At 36.7% G+C, this 16156-nt stretch overlaps 1 protein-coding gene across 2 annotated transcripts; it reads right to left on the reverse strand.

Moving 5' to 3' along the window:
* Window positions 1-264: 264 nt before the first annotated feature.
* LOC136812744 (glutamic acid-rich protein-like) lies at window positions 265-7940 on the reverse strand. Of its 2 annotated transcripts, none has more exons than XM_067069267.1 (6): window positions 7813-7940; window positions 6552-6947; window positions 4378-4925; window positions 3521-3610; window positions 2787-2865; window positions 265-2338 (listed from the first exon to the last, which is right to left on the reverse strand). In XM_067069267.1, the coding sequence occupies exons 2-6, from the start codon at window positions 6937-6939 to the stop codon at window positions 342-344; spliced, it is 3102 nt and encodes a 1033-aa protein (XP_066925368.1). In that variant the 5' UTR covers window positions 6940-6947; window positions 7813-7940; the 3' UTR covers window positions 265-341. The 2 variants fall into 2 exon arrangements, with proteins under 2 accessions (XP_066925368.1, XP_066925370.1); XM_067069269.1 differs by having other exon boundaries at window positions 6552-6950; window positions 7813-7897.
* Window positions 7941-16156: the final 8216 nt, after the last annotated feature.

Genomic DNA, 16156 nt, shown 5'->3' on the forward strand with positions numbered 1-16156 from the left:
ATTATGTATATTTTGGTAATAAACAAGTTCCATGGTATCAAGCAATAATCTTTCCATATTTCTTGGTTTTTTAGTAAAATTTGCATGTATTACTCTAGCGTCACAACCAAGCGTTATGAAACTTGGAAAATAGTACCGTGAATCCTTGATTGCATATAAAACAAAACTTAATCCAAATAAGCTCATTTTCTTGATCTCCTTGATTGCAATTTGCAAAGTATTAACCTCCAAAATGAACAAAATTGATCTCTTAAAATTCGAAGGAGCGTCATTATACTCAAAACCGTAAAATAGCTTTCAAAAGTTACAGTTTACAGTTCTTTTTAAAACAATGATACGATTTAAAACACGTGGCGATGACGTTTAAATGATTTTTTCACGATTCCATGGTCACGCTTACCAAACGATCCAATCTCTGCGTAAACATCATCGTAATGATTTGCCGTTTGACCATGATGTTTTTTAGTTTTCTTTGATTCAAGTTTCTCTTTAATTTTTTGAATCAATTTCTTAATATTTTCGTCCTTAGATGAACTCAGTTGCTCCGCTTCATCAGCGCTCAATGCTTCAGAATTTTTTTCTGCTCCTTTATTTCCAGCACTGTCATCCTCATTATTAGGGTCTGAGCTGTCACTTGATAAATGTTGGTGAATATCAGCGGCTAGTTTGCTAGTATACGTTTTCTCTTTTTCCATGATTTTATTGACAAGGTCGTGTTCGTCTTTTGAGTCTTCCTCTTTACTCTTAGAAAGTGAAGCCACGACTTGATCGTCTCCTTCTGATTTTTCACTTTCTTCTTTTTCCTTTTCATCCTTTAGTAAAGTTTGACCTGAAATAAGATGTTGTGCTTTTTCCTGCTCATCTTGTTCTGTCTCGCTTACTTTCGCATCCTCTTTTGCCTCGCTTGCCTTGTCATCCTCTTTCGATTCGCTTGATTTGTCTTCTTCTTTTGTCTCGCCAACCTTGGCATCTTCCTTTGCCTCGCTAACCTTTGCATCTTCCTTTGACTCGCTCACTTTTGTATCTTCTTTTGTCTCGCTCGCTTCCTTCTCATCGTCTTCTTTCGACTCGTTTACTTTAGCCTCGTTTGTTTTTCCGCCATCTTCCTTGGAATCCTCTTTGGAAAATTTTGCATCGTTTTTCTCCTTTCCTACTTCCGTTGTTTCTTTCTCCTTCTCATCTTCCTTTGAGCCCTTCTCCTCTTTTTCTTCTTTATCATCACTACCCCCGGATTTTTCATCTTTAGATGACGTCACTTTTTGTCGATTATGTGACTGCACAGCCTTGTCACCATCTGTAGGATCACTGGATCCAATATCAACATACGGATCATGATCGACTTTACTAGAAGTAGATTTCTCAGTCAACTCTTCTTCGCTCGGTTGGTCAACTTTGATAGCTTTTGACGGTAATTCATTCATATAGACAAACTGTGATCCTTTATCACCACTTGCTTTATGACCACCGCCTCCCATAGCACCTAACAATAAAGGGTGTAAGCCAAGGGTCGCTTGCATTCCGCCACCGTTACCGCCAGCAGGTGTTTGATGGTTTTTCTCCGAATCATCTGTTTTTTTCTTACTGTCTCTCATGAATTTCGCTAAAAGCTTTACCAACTTTTTCTTATCCATTTTCATGAGGTTATCCTCAAGTAGATCTCCTCCGTCATTGTTTTCAGCACTGCTCTCCCCCTCCTTTGATTTTTGATTCTCCTCCACAGGCTCGCTGGGTGATTGATGATTAAAATTATCTTCTTCAGATACCTTTTTTTCTTTTTGATGATGTTGTTCTTTACTTGCTTTTGTCACTTTGTGTCCTTTTTCATTCTTCATTTTTGACGTGTCTTCTTCTTCTTTCTTCTTCTCGTGAAATTTGGTTTGCTTTTTGTTGTGTGTTTTATTAGCCTCGTCCTCAGATTCACTTTCTTTTTCCTTTGTTTCTGACTCTTTACCATGTTCTTTTTGAACGAAATTCACTTCACCAGTCTCTTTTCCATGTATAGGAGCCTCGTTTGCATACATCTTATTCTCATTCTCTTCAAAACGAGACTGTTTAGATGGGTTAGTATGTATTTCATTTTGTTGTTGTTGAATTCCATTGAAACTCTTTGTATTCTGTTGTTCACTTGGCAACATGGCGCCTTTTTCAGCTTCCATAGAGACAGCCTCGTTTCCAAGCTTGACTCCAGTCTCCTCTTCATCCATCCCTTTGATAGCTTGACTGATAGAAGATACAAGTTTTGGACTGACTTGGTATGTTTTGACAGCGGAGTCTACATCATAGCCTTCCGAATACATTGGATCGATTTGATAGATACTATCCTCCTGGCGTCTAGTACCTATAGAGTTTAAGGGAAGAGAGTAAAAGGCTACTCTTAGGTTCCAAATAAACGCCCGCCCCCCCGGCTTGTTAATTTTTCGAACATTTCCCAACCCCCTCGGACCTTATTAGGACCCCCCCTGTTTATTAATTTCTAAAAATATTTTTAGCTATTACAGAGAAGGCCCCTTATTTTGCTCTAAATAGCCTGATTTTAGCCTATATTTACCTTATTTTTGGGTTTTCAGAAGTAAAATTTCCACCCCCTGGCAATTAGGTCCCCCGTTTATTAAAATCTCAAAAATTTTCCAACCCCCCCGTTTATTCGAACCCCCCCCCCCCCCGTTTATTTGCACCTAAGAGTAATCGTTTAAGATTTTAAAGTAAAATTGCTTAGCGTTAAGAGATGTTTGAAAACGTAGAAAAATCGGTAGTAGCCTGTTCGGAAAAGTGGATTGATAACTGACCTTTGACATGTTTAACGTTTGTTTTATGTTTGTCTTTCTCCTCAGCTTTGAACATTTTGGAGATCTTTACTTCTTTTCCCTGATAAAAAATAAAGATAGGTAAATTCTGAAAATGTTCAGCAAATTTTGTCCATATCCAAAAAAATTTGATGTGATAATATCATTCGCCACGAAAATATCTTTCTACCAACTTTTTCCGACTTCAGCAGCAGGACTATAGCTAACTTGAAATGATATGATGATATTGGGAGATGGGTCATACTTTTAAGTGAGAACTCTTAGCGTTGCCCAATGCACACGACATACAGTTCTGTGCACACGACAGAGGATTGTCATGATGTACCACTCGAACTAAGTGATCTTCATGAGCGTGTCACCCATATTATAAATTACTAACTTATATGTGACTGAAAATAGGTTTTTTAACCTTTAAACATTCAATAAGTTAAACAAATTAGATTTACTATAAAAATAGTCCCTATGATATCCGGTCCTCAAGCCGGGATCGTATTTACGACAATTAGATACTAGAAATGGGCTCTTCCAGAAAAAAATCCGTTCATGGGGGGCGTGGAAGATGAATTGTCAAGGGGTCCCAAAAAAAGTCCTAAAAATTGCATTGTCCAGGGGGTAAATCTGCGATGTCTAGGGGCATTGACAAAGTAATATATCTTCCACCCCCAATGAACGAATTTTTTCTGGAAGAGTCCAATAGAGCTATAGGGATATAATACCTGTTTGGTGTTAGTTTCTGAAGAGAGATCACCAACTCCACTTCCCGAAGCTACTTCTTTCGAATCACTAAGAAGTGTCACTGAATCATCCTGTACATAAACAAAAAAAAAGAAAATATAAATAAAATCGTAAACAAACTACAGGGAAACACTTGAGCTTTACTTTCCCCAGGTAGCTGTTACCCATAAATTAATATTTCGAAATCCACTCACTCCCTTTCGACCTTCGAAATACCAGCACCCCTCCACTTATCAAATTTCGGTAAAATATAACTCAAAGTTCCTTGTTTCACTCAAACTTTTATCGAAGTTCCAATACACTCTTCTCGAGATGCATAAATTTATTGTTGTCCTCGTTTTCAAACAGATTTCATTGCTATAAAATTACATATTCACAATGATAATTGTGTTGTTTACACCTCATGAGACATTTTGAATTTCAAGTACTTTTGTTTTAGAGTTAATGTTTGCCTTTTGGGAATTTAAATTGGTTTAAATGTATAATTTCATAGCAATGAAATCTGTTTGAAAACGAGGACAACAATAAATTTATGCATCTCGAGAAGAGTGTATTGCTCTTTAACGGCTAAGTATAATAACAGATTAAAAATAAATCTCTAAGGCGAATGCCTAAATTTGATCAATACAGTTGACTCTCTCTAATTCGAACTCGAAGAGGGAATCTAAATTGTTCGAATTATAGAAAGATTCGAATTATAGAAAGCGTTTTACTCGTTTTACTAAAGGTTTTCCTTGGAGAGGAACGACGATAAGTTCGAATTACAGAAGGATTCGAATAATAGATATTCGAATTAGAGAGAGTTGACTGTATTCTAAAACAAACATGTAAAATATACCTCTGGTGCATTCTGGGTGGCTTCTTTTAAAGCTTTACTTGCATCGTCTGAGTGGGAAAGCATCGCTGATGTCACATCACCCTCCTTCGTTTCACCTTTTGTTTTTGATAAATCAACAGTCAAAGATGACGTCGTTTCCTCAGTATCCCCAGACCCCGAGCCATGTGTATTTTTGCTCTCCTTTATAAGTTTTGCAGCTTCTTGCTCGATGTTCGTTAAAGCATTATCAATAACCTTTGCGGGGGAGACCTCATCTTGGTTGATTGCGTCAGAAACGATGGAGGCTGAGTTTGAATTACTCTCTAACGGGGAAGCGAATTTCTGTAGGTTTTCCCCTTTTTCTGTTTTGCTTCCTTCTGACGGTTCTATATTTTTACTTAATAGGTCTGTGAGCATTGTGTCGTCTAGCGAAGATGTACCAGTGGAGTGCAATGAGCTTGATGAAAAAGCAGCTGTGTTGGAGGGTGTTTGGTGATGTGATGTTTCAGCGCCGTACATTTTTAAGGAGTCATCGAGACCATCCATGTCAGATGGGTAATCACCAATTCCTTGAAGAGAATGAAAGAAGAAGAGAAAATGAAGAAGAAATGAAAAAAGCTCATGCAAAAATATTAAAAGTCTGTCCAGATATGATTGGCAGTGGAAACAAGAATGCCTGTAACTTTTGATAGTCAAATATGATTATGGAAATTTTTTTTGCTTGTTTTAGAAAATCAAAAGCGCTATGTATTTTTGGTTGTAAAAATTGGCGATTTTTAGCGGTTAAATTTGCGATTGTAAAAATTGAGCTTTTTTTCTAATTATGCTATAACGTTCATTTTTACACCAGTGGTAGTTCAACCTTAGGTTAAGAAGTTTGTAAACTTTCAAGGCGAACAGAAAAGTCCTTCGGAAGATATGGGACCCGAAATCCCCCTTGGTAGCACTTTTCTGTGAAATATCAAATCTCCAACTTATTACTAAAAACGGGGGTTATGTTATCTAGTCAGCTCTAAAGCTGGACACGCTTCCTGTAAATGTGGGAACAAAACGTACATACACGCTTTTTTTTCTATAAGAATATTAGGGTGAGATTTCGTTTTTCATGTTAGAACAATAGGCCTATTCATGATATGCACCATTGCAATGTCTTCCATTCCACCCAATAGCTAATTGGTTGAAAGTGACGTATTAACTGATTTTACGTCACTTACAACCAATGAGCTATTGGGTGGAATGGAAGACATTGCAGTGGTGCATATCATGTATTGTTTAGAACAAAAGGAAAAATAACAATAATGCGCACTCAACCATAAGTACGTTATTCTTATAAAAAAAGCGTGTATATTGTTAAACGAAGGTAGAAACAATGTTATGTGCAAACTTGCAACTAAATTTGCAGGCCATGGATTTGGTAAGAGGACATACCAATAAGTACATGAAAAGCCAGAATCTAACTTCAATTATGAGATCTTGACTTACAGTAACTAAGTTTTTATCCTGGGTCGTAGGTTTGAACATAGGCGATATCTTGTATAAAACACTAGATAGAGCTACTCTGCATTTCCCAACGATGGCAGCTGAATCAAAATAATGCACCATCTTTGGTTAAAATAGGTCACAGCTCAGCACCTGCAATTTGTTCAACCAAGCAAAAGAAAAGAAACCTGAATAGCGCAAAGCGACCAGCCCGGGGGGGCAGCTGGGCAAAAGGACCGACGGGTATGTGCGGGCACTAAGGGTGTCTTTTTCAAGGCACCTCAAATGCACTGTAAGGGTCGGAAAAACTAGAGATGCACTGTAAGGGTAGAAATTTCAGAAAATTCTTGAAAAATCTAGATATTTTGACCAAAAATGCTAGAATTTTGACCATTTTTTGCACGAAAGGGATCGAAAATTTGGGGGAAAATGCACTCTAAGGGTATGATTTTCACTGATTTTTGCTGCACTGTAAGGGTGCAATTTTAAAAGCCAATTTTTGGCCCGCACATACCGTCAGTCCGCAAACCCAGTGCCCCCCCCCCGGGGCGACCAGGTGAAAGATAGACTTGATCAATCAAATTGTCGGCACCAAAGATTATCAAAGATGGCGGATTATTTTGATTCAGCAAGGGATGGAGTAGCTCTATCTAGTGTTATAAGATATATGTGGGTTTGAAGCTACTTAGACGGTGGCAAAAATAAAGATAAATTACCTGGTTTCAAAAACGCATCAATATCGCTCCCATAAGATTCATCATTATTTCCCGTTAGAAAATTCTGTCGTGAATCTGTCTTATACTCATAGAGTGAGTTGGAATCCAGGCTCGAATCTTCTAGACTGTTGGATGAATGAAATCCACGTGAATAACTAGACTCTAACCATCGTTTCGTATTGTTAAATTCTTTATTTGAAAGTGTTTCGTTAACAATTTTAGTTTTATTGACAATTTTTAGGAGATTACTTTTACTGTTTTTTGAAACTGTAGGTATCTTGTGGCGCCCTTCAACTGATTTTCTGCTGACATGGTGTTTAATGCACTCGAAATGTTGTAAGATGATGAAGGTGGTTATGAGCTTTACCAGAAGGTTGATCGGTATCATGGTTGCACCTGCTGTAATGAAAATAAAGTAGAGAAAATTGCAGGGTGTAAAAAGTTATTTTAAAATTTCCAGGGGGTAAAAGAATGGTTTCAGGTTGTCCAAACCGTCAATTTAAAGATATGAAAAAGATTATTGGGCTCTTCCAGAAAAAAAATTGACTTTTTAATTGTTTTTTCCCCCGGACATTCAAATCACCCCTAATCAGAGCAAGTTTGCCCCTAAAACAAAGCAAATTTTGCAGATTTTAGCCCCATGTACAAAAATTTTCTGGAAGAGCTCATTCTAAAGGTTTCTTTGCAAACTTTCTCCATTTTCCATTGGGTATGCACGCATTTCTAAGAATTTTTTTCTGATTTGAAAAGGTTCGTACATCATCCTGTCTGGTTTTTTATTGGAACAGCTACATGAAGTAAAACAAGAGTATATGTATCAAATCCTCCAGTCTTTGAAGATGGAGGAACCAGACATTCACCTTTAGGAGAGTTTCTCAGCATTCTCGATATTTATTTCAATTAACTGTCAAAGACTTTTATATATATTGAATTATAAACCCCCTACTCTCGGGTACTAATAATAAGCAGGGGGGGGCTGCTAATTAATTTTTTCGAAAATTTTCCACCCAGGACATTCTTATTCCAACCCCACGCTTATTGATTTTTGGGAAAATGTTTTTGAAAGCTCCTTCTATTGCCCTAATTTGCTGTATTAGCCTCCTTTTCAAAAATTTTCCACCCAGGACAGTTTTATTCCAACCCTCTCCCCCCACTTATTAAGTTTTGAGAATTTTTCCACCCACCCCCCGCTTATTAGGCATCCGAGAGTAACCCACAAGCCAATTTTCATAGAGTATCCGACACTATCTCAAAATCTTACCGTTTCAAATCCAATCACTTCTTTACATGGCTAACATATAGGTATATAATTCCACCAAATTGAATCACACTAATTACTGTAAATATTACTTAGATGCTGGCTTAGATGTATTTTGATAGACTGGAATTAACTTACTCATTTTCAGCATTCTTTTGTTTCAATCGTTTGTTCTGCATGGCTGGTTGATTGATAGCTGAAAATTTCATTATTATCATTTAGTTCTCTAAGAAAATTGAAATCAGTTAAGTTAGCAGTTAATGGGTAATTTTTATCTCGAAAATCTCATGAACAAAGCTGTAAACGTTTGTGATAACAGAGACTAATAAGAAACGGTCAAGATTCTTCAAATTTAATCCGAAAGAGACTCGTTAATTTAATATATAAACGAGCTGGATGCTGATTGGACCTACCTGATGATGAAATTTACCAAATGAGAGAAAACATAGACATAATGGAAAAGATCCTGAAAAACGAGCGAACGAACGAACGAGTGAACGAATGAAAGAGTGAGCGAAAGAATAGAGCAAAAAATCATATAAAATATTTGGATTAAGAAAAGGCCTGTAAACTTTGCAATCCTTCATCAAAGGACAAAATTTTTCGATCAACATTTTCTTCAAGGTGAACTCTATTGCTTAATACTTTCCTCCAACAACCTCCAGCGACTTTTTGTCTACAAATTGGGTCTGAAATTGTGTGTGCTTATACATAACTTTTTATTTTCTGGCTGGAGAAAATATCTTTTCAAAACAATATTTAATGGATGACAAAATTGAACGCAAACTTATTTCGTGGAGCTAAATTTTATTTTATTCTCGTATATTAGAAGGCTAGAAATCTTCGATGCTGATAGTAAGAATGTTCAGAGCAAACTTGAGTTCTACTAAAAAGTCGTATTTCTTCAGGCGAGCCTAGAATTTCTTTTGATTTATTACATAAAAGAAATCAAAAGACTTTAACGACCAATTACCGACAAATTCATCTCCTGTCTTTCTTTATACCTCTATGATTGAACCAACGATGTAAAAATAATAGATAACCAACTTGCCTTGATTCTCAAAAAACATCCGTGTTATGGTTGTAAAAATATTAATGACATTTTGCATCGTAAAAAGTGCAATTAAATAAAAACTTGCTTCATTTGCAACCTTCTATTGGACAGAATCGATCACGTGATGTATATTTTTCCAAAATTTGGGTTAGAAAAAGTGTATTCTCCTATAGGCAGCCTCACAGAAGGAATTTTTTAATTAAATATTATTGTTCTATAAACATTCATCTGTTTAGTGAGAGCCACTATGTTCTGAAAACATCCTTTGTGTGCACAGAGTTGTTAAAAGCAAACTAACTTTTTTAAATGATCAATTAGGTCCATAAGATCACAAAAACGAGTGGTGAGAAAAATTTTGACCATTTTGCTGGTCCCCAAGTGACGTCATCACCTTTGCTGGGACTTGAAAATGAAAGTCAAAATTAGAGGCTCATTTATGGCTCAAATGAAAGATATTTAACCAAGGATTCCAAAAAATATCAAAACATACACCTGAAAATCAATATTTGAGAAGCTATAAAGGAAAATAGCTTAAAAAATGACGTCATCGATGACGTCATCAACAATAAAAAAATCGTCAAAATCGAAAAATTTTTATTTCGTTTGAAAGAGGACCATCTAGTGAACAAAAAAAATTACTACAAAAAAATCTGAATTTCTCCTCATAAGCCCCTGTCAGCAAATTTGTAATACATTAAATTTGCCTGCGAAAGGTTAGCTTCGGGCACGCCCAGGAATCTTTAAAAAGCATGAGAGTCAAGTCAAATATGGCTGGCCGCATGTAGCAAAATTCAATACTTTTTTATTTTTATTCAATATCCGTATTTATATTCAATTTTCTATATTCATGTTCAATTTTCTATATTTATATTCAATTTTCAATATTCATATTCAATTATTTCATATTTTCATTCAATAATTATTACTTCAATAAAAAAGTATTTGCCAATAAAAAAAATATTTGCCAATAAAAAAAATATTGCCAATAAAAAAAGTATTTGCCAATAAAAAAAGTTTTGCCAATGAAAAAATATTGCCAATAAAAAAGTATTGCCAATAAAAAAAGTATTGCCAATGAAAAAAATATTGCCAATAAAAAAGTATTGGCAGTAAAATATTATTGCCAATAAATTTTCTCATTCAATAAGTTTTCAGTAAAGGTTGAATGAAGGTCTCCCCAATAGATATATCACGTGATCACTTAAGGAATTCGTGATTGTTTACTTGGAACCTAAGCCATACAACAATGATTGAAAAGCACACAGCGCGCTAGATAAAGCGTAATAAAATGCGCCAAAGCGAATTTTCTACCTTATTTCATTGCTCGGTCCGCATGGTTTTCACACAACCGACGGATTGAAGGTAAAATCGACTATTAATTTGAAATATGTGCTACTGGAAAAGAATGAAACCGCCAGATTCAATCCGTCGTCATTTGGTGCACACATTGAGGTTGATTTCACTACCTTATATAACCCTGGGGCACTTCATCATTATGGTCCGACCTACGGCATGTGCCGCCTAGGGTAGGGAGTTATGTCCAGTACGCTGACATATTGGAAATGGACATCAAATGACATCCAAAAGAAACACTTATTGGAAATGGAGACTTAAGCAAGATCTACAGTATATCAAATTACAAGTATAAGGGAGATAAAAACAACCTATACGGGACTTAATAAATGAAGAAGAACTGAAGTTCGTATAATGAATTCCACAAATGGAGTCCATTGGATTTGAAGAGTTGTCATTTGAAAGCCATAAGAAAGAGGGTAGGATGCTTGGAAATTGGGATTTGGTGGAATTCCACAAATGGAGTCCATTGGATTTGAAGAGTTGTCATTTGAGAACGGTAAAAAGAGGGTAGGATGCTTGGAAATTGGGATTTGGTGGAATTCCACAAATGGAGTCCATTGGATTTGAAGAGTTGTCATTTGAGAACGATAAAAAAGAGGGTAGGATGCTTGGAAATTGGGATTTGTGGAATTCCACAAATGGAGTCCATTGGATTTGAAGAGTTGTCATTTGAGAACGATAAAAAAGAGGGTAGGATGCTTGGAAATGGGGATTTGGTGGAATTCCACAAATGGAGTCCATTGGATTTGAAGAGTTGTCATTTGAGAACGATAAAAAGAGGGTAGGATGCTTGGAAATGGGGATTTGGTGGAATTCCACAAATGGAGTCAATTGGATTTGAAGAGTTGTCATTTGAGAACGATGAAAAAGAGGGTAGGATGCTTGGAAATGGAGTCCATTGGATTTGAAGAGTTGTCATTTGAGAACGATAAAAAAGAGGGTAGGATGCTTGGAAATGGGGATTTGGTGGAATTCCACAAATGGAGTCCATTGGATTTGAAGAGTTGTCATTTGAGAACGATGAAAAAGAGGGTAGGATGCTTGGAAATGGGGATTTGGTGGAATTCCACAAATGGAGTCCATTGGATTTGAAGAGTTGTCATTTGAGAACGATAAAAAGAGGGTAGGATGCTTGGAAATGGGGATTTGGTGGAATTCCACAAATGGAGTCCATTGGATTTGAAGAGTTGTCATTTGAGAACGATAAAAAGAGGGTAGGATGCTTGGAAATGGGGATTTGGTGGAATTCCACAAATGGAGTCCATTGGATTTGAAGAGTTGTCATTTGAGAACGATGAAAAAGAGGGTAGGATGCTTGGAATCATTTGAGAACGATAAAAAGAGGGTAGGATGCTTGGAAATGGGGATTTGGTGGAATTCCACAAATGGAGTCCATTGGATTTGAAGAGTTGTCATTTGAGAACGATAAAAAAGAGGGTAGGATGCTTGGAAATGGGGATTTGGTGGAATTCCACAAATGGAGTCCATTGGATTTGAAGAGTTGTCATTTGAGAACGATAAAAAGAGGGTAGGATGCTTGGAAATGGGGATTTGGTGGAATTCCACAAATGGAGTCCATTGGATTTGAAGAGTTGTCATTTGAGAACGATGAAAAAGAGGGTAGGATGCTTGGAATCATTTGAGAACGATAAAAAGAGGGTAGGATGCTTGAAATGGGGATTTGGTGGAATTCCACAAATGGAGTCCATTGGATTTGAAGAGTTGTCATTTGAGAACGATAAAAAGAGGGTAGGATGCTTGGAAATGGGGATTTGGTGGAATTCCACAAATGGAGTCCATTGGATTTGAAGAGTTGTCATTTGAGAACGATAAAAAGAGGGTAGGATGCTTGGAAATGGGGATTTGGTGGAATTCCACAAATGGAGTCAATTGGATTTGAAGAGTTGTCATTTGAGAACGATGAAAAAGAGGGTAGGATGCTTGGAAATGGAGTCCATTGGATTTGAAGAGTTGTCATTTGAGAACGATAAAAAGAGGGTAGGATGCTTGGAAATGGGGATTTGGTGGAATTCCACAAATGGAGTCCATTGGATTTGAAGAGTTGTCATTTGAGAACGATAAAAAGAGGGTAGGATGCTTGGAAATGGGGATTTGGTGGAATTCCACAAATGGAGTCCATTGGATTTGAAGAGTTGTCATTTGAGAACGGTAAAAAGAGGGTAGGATGCTTGGAAATGGGGATTTGGTGGAATTCCACAAATGGAGTCCATTGGATTTGAAGAGTTGTCATTTGAGAACGATAAAAAGAGGGTAGGATGCTTGGAAATGGGGATTTGGTGGAATTCCACAAATGGAGTCAATTGGATTTGAAGAGTTGTCATTTGAGAACGATAAAAAAGAGGGTAGGATGCTTGGAAATGGGGATTTGGTGGAATTCCACAAATGGAGTCCATTGGATTTGAAGAGTTGTCATTTGAGAACGATGAAAAGAGGGTAGGATGCTTGGAAATGGGGATTTGGTGGAATTCCACAAATGGAGTCCATTGGATTTGAAGAGTTGTCATTTGAGAACGATGAAAAAGAGGGTAGGATGCTTGGAAATGGGGATTTGGTGGAATTCCACAAATGGAGTCCATTGGATTTGAAGAGTTGTCATTTGAGAACGATAAAAAGAGGGTAGGATGCTTGGAAATGGGGATTTGGTGGAATTCCACAAATGGAGTCCATTGGATTTGAAGAGTTGTCATTTGAGAACGGTAAAAAGAGGGTAGGATGCTTGGAAATGGGGATTTGGTGGAATTCCACAAATGGAGTCCATTGGATTTGAAGAGTTGTCATTTGAGAACGATAAAAAGAGGGTAGGATGCTTGGAAATGGGGATTTGGTGGAATTCCACAAATGGAGTCCATTGGATTTGAAGAGTTGTCATTTGAGAACGATAAAAAGAGGGTAGGATGCTTGGAAATGGGGATTTGGTGGAATTCCACAAATGGAGTCAATTGGATTTGAAGAGTTGTCATTTGAGAACGATGAAAAAGAGGGTAGGATGCTTGGAAATGGGGATTTGGTGGAATTCCACAAATGAAGTCCATTGGATTTGAAGAGTTGTCATTTGAGAACGATAAAAAAGAGGGTAGGATGCTTGGAAATGGGGATTTGGTGGAATTCCACAAATGGAGTCCATTGGATTTGAAGAGTTGTCATTTGAGAACGATAAAAAGAGGGTAGTATGCTTGGAAATGGGGATTTGGTGGAATTCCACAAATGGAGTCCATTGGATTTTAAGAGTTGTCATTTGAGAACGATAAAAAGAGGGTAGGATGCTTGGAAATGGGGATTTGGTGGAATTTCACAAATAGAGTCAATTGGATTTGAAGAGTTGTCATTTGAGAACGATGAAAAAGAGGGTAGGATGCTTGGAAATGGAGTCCATTGGATTTGAAGAGTTGTCATTTGAGAACGATAAAAAGTGGGTAGGATGCTTGGAAATGGGGATTTGGTGGAATTCCACAAATGGAGTCAATTGGATTTGAAAAGTTGTCATTTGAGAACGATGAAAAAGAGGGTAGGATGCTTGGAAATGGAGTCCATTGGATTTGAAGAGTTGTCATTTGAGAACGATAAAAAGAGGGTAGGATGCTTGGAAATGGGGATTTGGTGGAATTCCACAAACGGATTCAATTAATTGGATTTGGTGGAATTCCACAAATGGAGTCCATTGGACTTTTAGAAATTAAATATTTACTCAACTGGATTTTTTAGAGGTGTCCACGAAATTATACGATTAGAATTCAAGAGCTGACATTTTTTGTAATTTTTTGTCTGAGAACGAGAAAAAGTAGGTAGACTGTTTGAGAATAAGTTTTTTGGGTATTTAAGAATTGTACACGAGGAAAGAATACACATTTTTGTTTTGAACAAAATTCTTCCGAATTTTTTACTCTATACAAAAAACTATTTGTCAAAAAATATGTCAAAATAATGAAAGATAATATAAAAGCAGTATTAAAGAAATTCTATTGCTCATTATATTTCCAAGCTGTTGAATGATTAACTTATCAAAATGCAAATAAAAGCAAAACAAAAGAGTCTGAGAAAATACAAACACATCGACTTGTTCTTTCTTTGTTTTCCCCACGTTGTTGACTAATGGATCACTCAAACAAAATGAATTGTATTGAACAGAGTGCATAATAATAACAATAACATAAATCAATAACAACATATATAGTCTACATTAAATCTAGCAACAGTCTCTAATTAGGGGTGGGCTATAAATAAGTCAGTGCCGTAGGAAGAATTTTCATATTGAGGGGGCTGAAGTTTAGTGACACCGCGAGGGCCAACCATGGTTTGGCCCGAGGGGAGAAATTTTGAAAATTTGAGCTCTAGATTGCTTGAAAATGCACTCAATTGTGACAATTATGACAAATCAAAAAAGAAAAACTTTGCATTTAGCAAAATAACCATTTTTGAAAAAATTATTGGGGGGGGGGGCATAGCCCCCCCTTGCCCCCCCCCCCCCCAGTTGCTACGGCACTGTAAGTGCATTCTCAAACTTTACATAAACGTACGGTTGGAATAAAAATTTGGAATGAGTCGAAAATTGCTATCAAAACTGTTTACAAGTAAAAATTTTGATTGTGCATTCTATTTAGGTATTTTAAGGTCCAATTTCATTGACCTCTATAACATCTTGAAACGAGCTTTTCAAAATATAGACATTTTGTGTATCATTTTATCACAAATTGGATGCACATACCAAAAAGTATCACTAAACACAGGAAAAAAATTTTGATTCCCTAGGCAATGAAAATGCATATTTCCAGATCTGGAAATCTGGATTTTTCCCTAACCAATCCCTAGATAGGGAAGATGCAACAGCTCCCTAGTTATGGAAATGAAATTTCCCGATCTTATGACTACCTATTATTGAAAGGTACTCGAGCGAACCCCAATAAAACCCCATAGGATTACCCATATTCACGAATTAAATCCTGATTTATAGAAAGCTGGTAAAATAATTAAATGTATTCGATCATTCTGTGAGCATTGGTTCGATAGCTCTCATTCGTTCTGACATGTACTTGCGCTACTTTGAGAATCCCGGCACTTTTGTCACAACAGTGGAGCTGCACTAGAGAGCCAACTTAATGACCTCAAACCCGTCTCACCGATCCACTGAGCCCTTGCGACGCAAGTCCATTGCGAACGAATGAGACCGCCCTGGCGGGGCGCCTCACCTTTAGCGTTGTGTTACACACTGATCGAATACACCCTTATAATGGTTTGCTTTACATACGACTCGAACACTTTTGAGTGAAAATCACTTGTGGTTTTTTATCACGCATGCGTAATACAAGTTTGGGAAATCAATTTTCCCTAACCTGAAAATAATTTTCCCGAACTTTAGGCTCTAATTTGTGACAGTTTAAAATTTTTGATTTAATTGTCTTATTTGAAGGGATGAAAAATAAGTTCTGATTTAATTAATTGTTTAAAGGATACACTCAAATTAAAGAGTTCGGAAAATCGAATTTTCCAATCTGGGAAATTTTATTTCCCTAATTCGAGAAATCACATTTCCCGATCCAGAGAAAAAATAGAATAAAGCAAGCAAGGTCACAATTCGTGATATTTCCTTTCCCTAGCTTGTAGAAAGTAATCATTTTAAAACTCGTGATTTCTCTTTACCCGACTCATCCCTAATCAGTTTAGAAAAACTTGGGGTTTTTAATTTACCGATGCAATTCTGAATGGGCAACTAGAAAGTTAAAAATATTAGTTTTCCACATGTGGAAATCCGTTTTCACTAACACATTGGTAATACACTTCCAGCATGGGAAAATAGGTTTCCCTAGTTTCCTTACTTTCCCGAACTTAAAATTCTAGACTAATGTGATCGAATAAAAAACCACATCTGAAAATTAACAATCCCTAGGCTAGGGAATCAATAATTTTTTCCTGTGAAAATGC

This window comes from Clytia hemisphaerica, unplaced genomic scaffold, assembly GCF_902728285.1.
Source record: "Clytia hemisphaerica strain Z4C2 unplaced genomic scaffold, Clytia hemisphaerica genome assembly, whole genome shotgun sequence".
Classification (NCBI taxonomy): Eukaryota; Metazoa; Cnidaria; class Hydrozoa; order Leptothecata; family Clytiidae; genus Clytia; species Clytia hemisphaerica.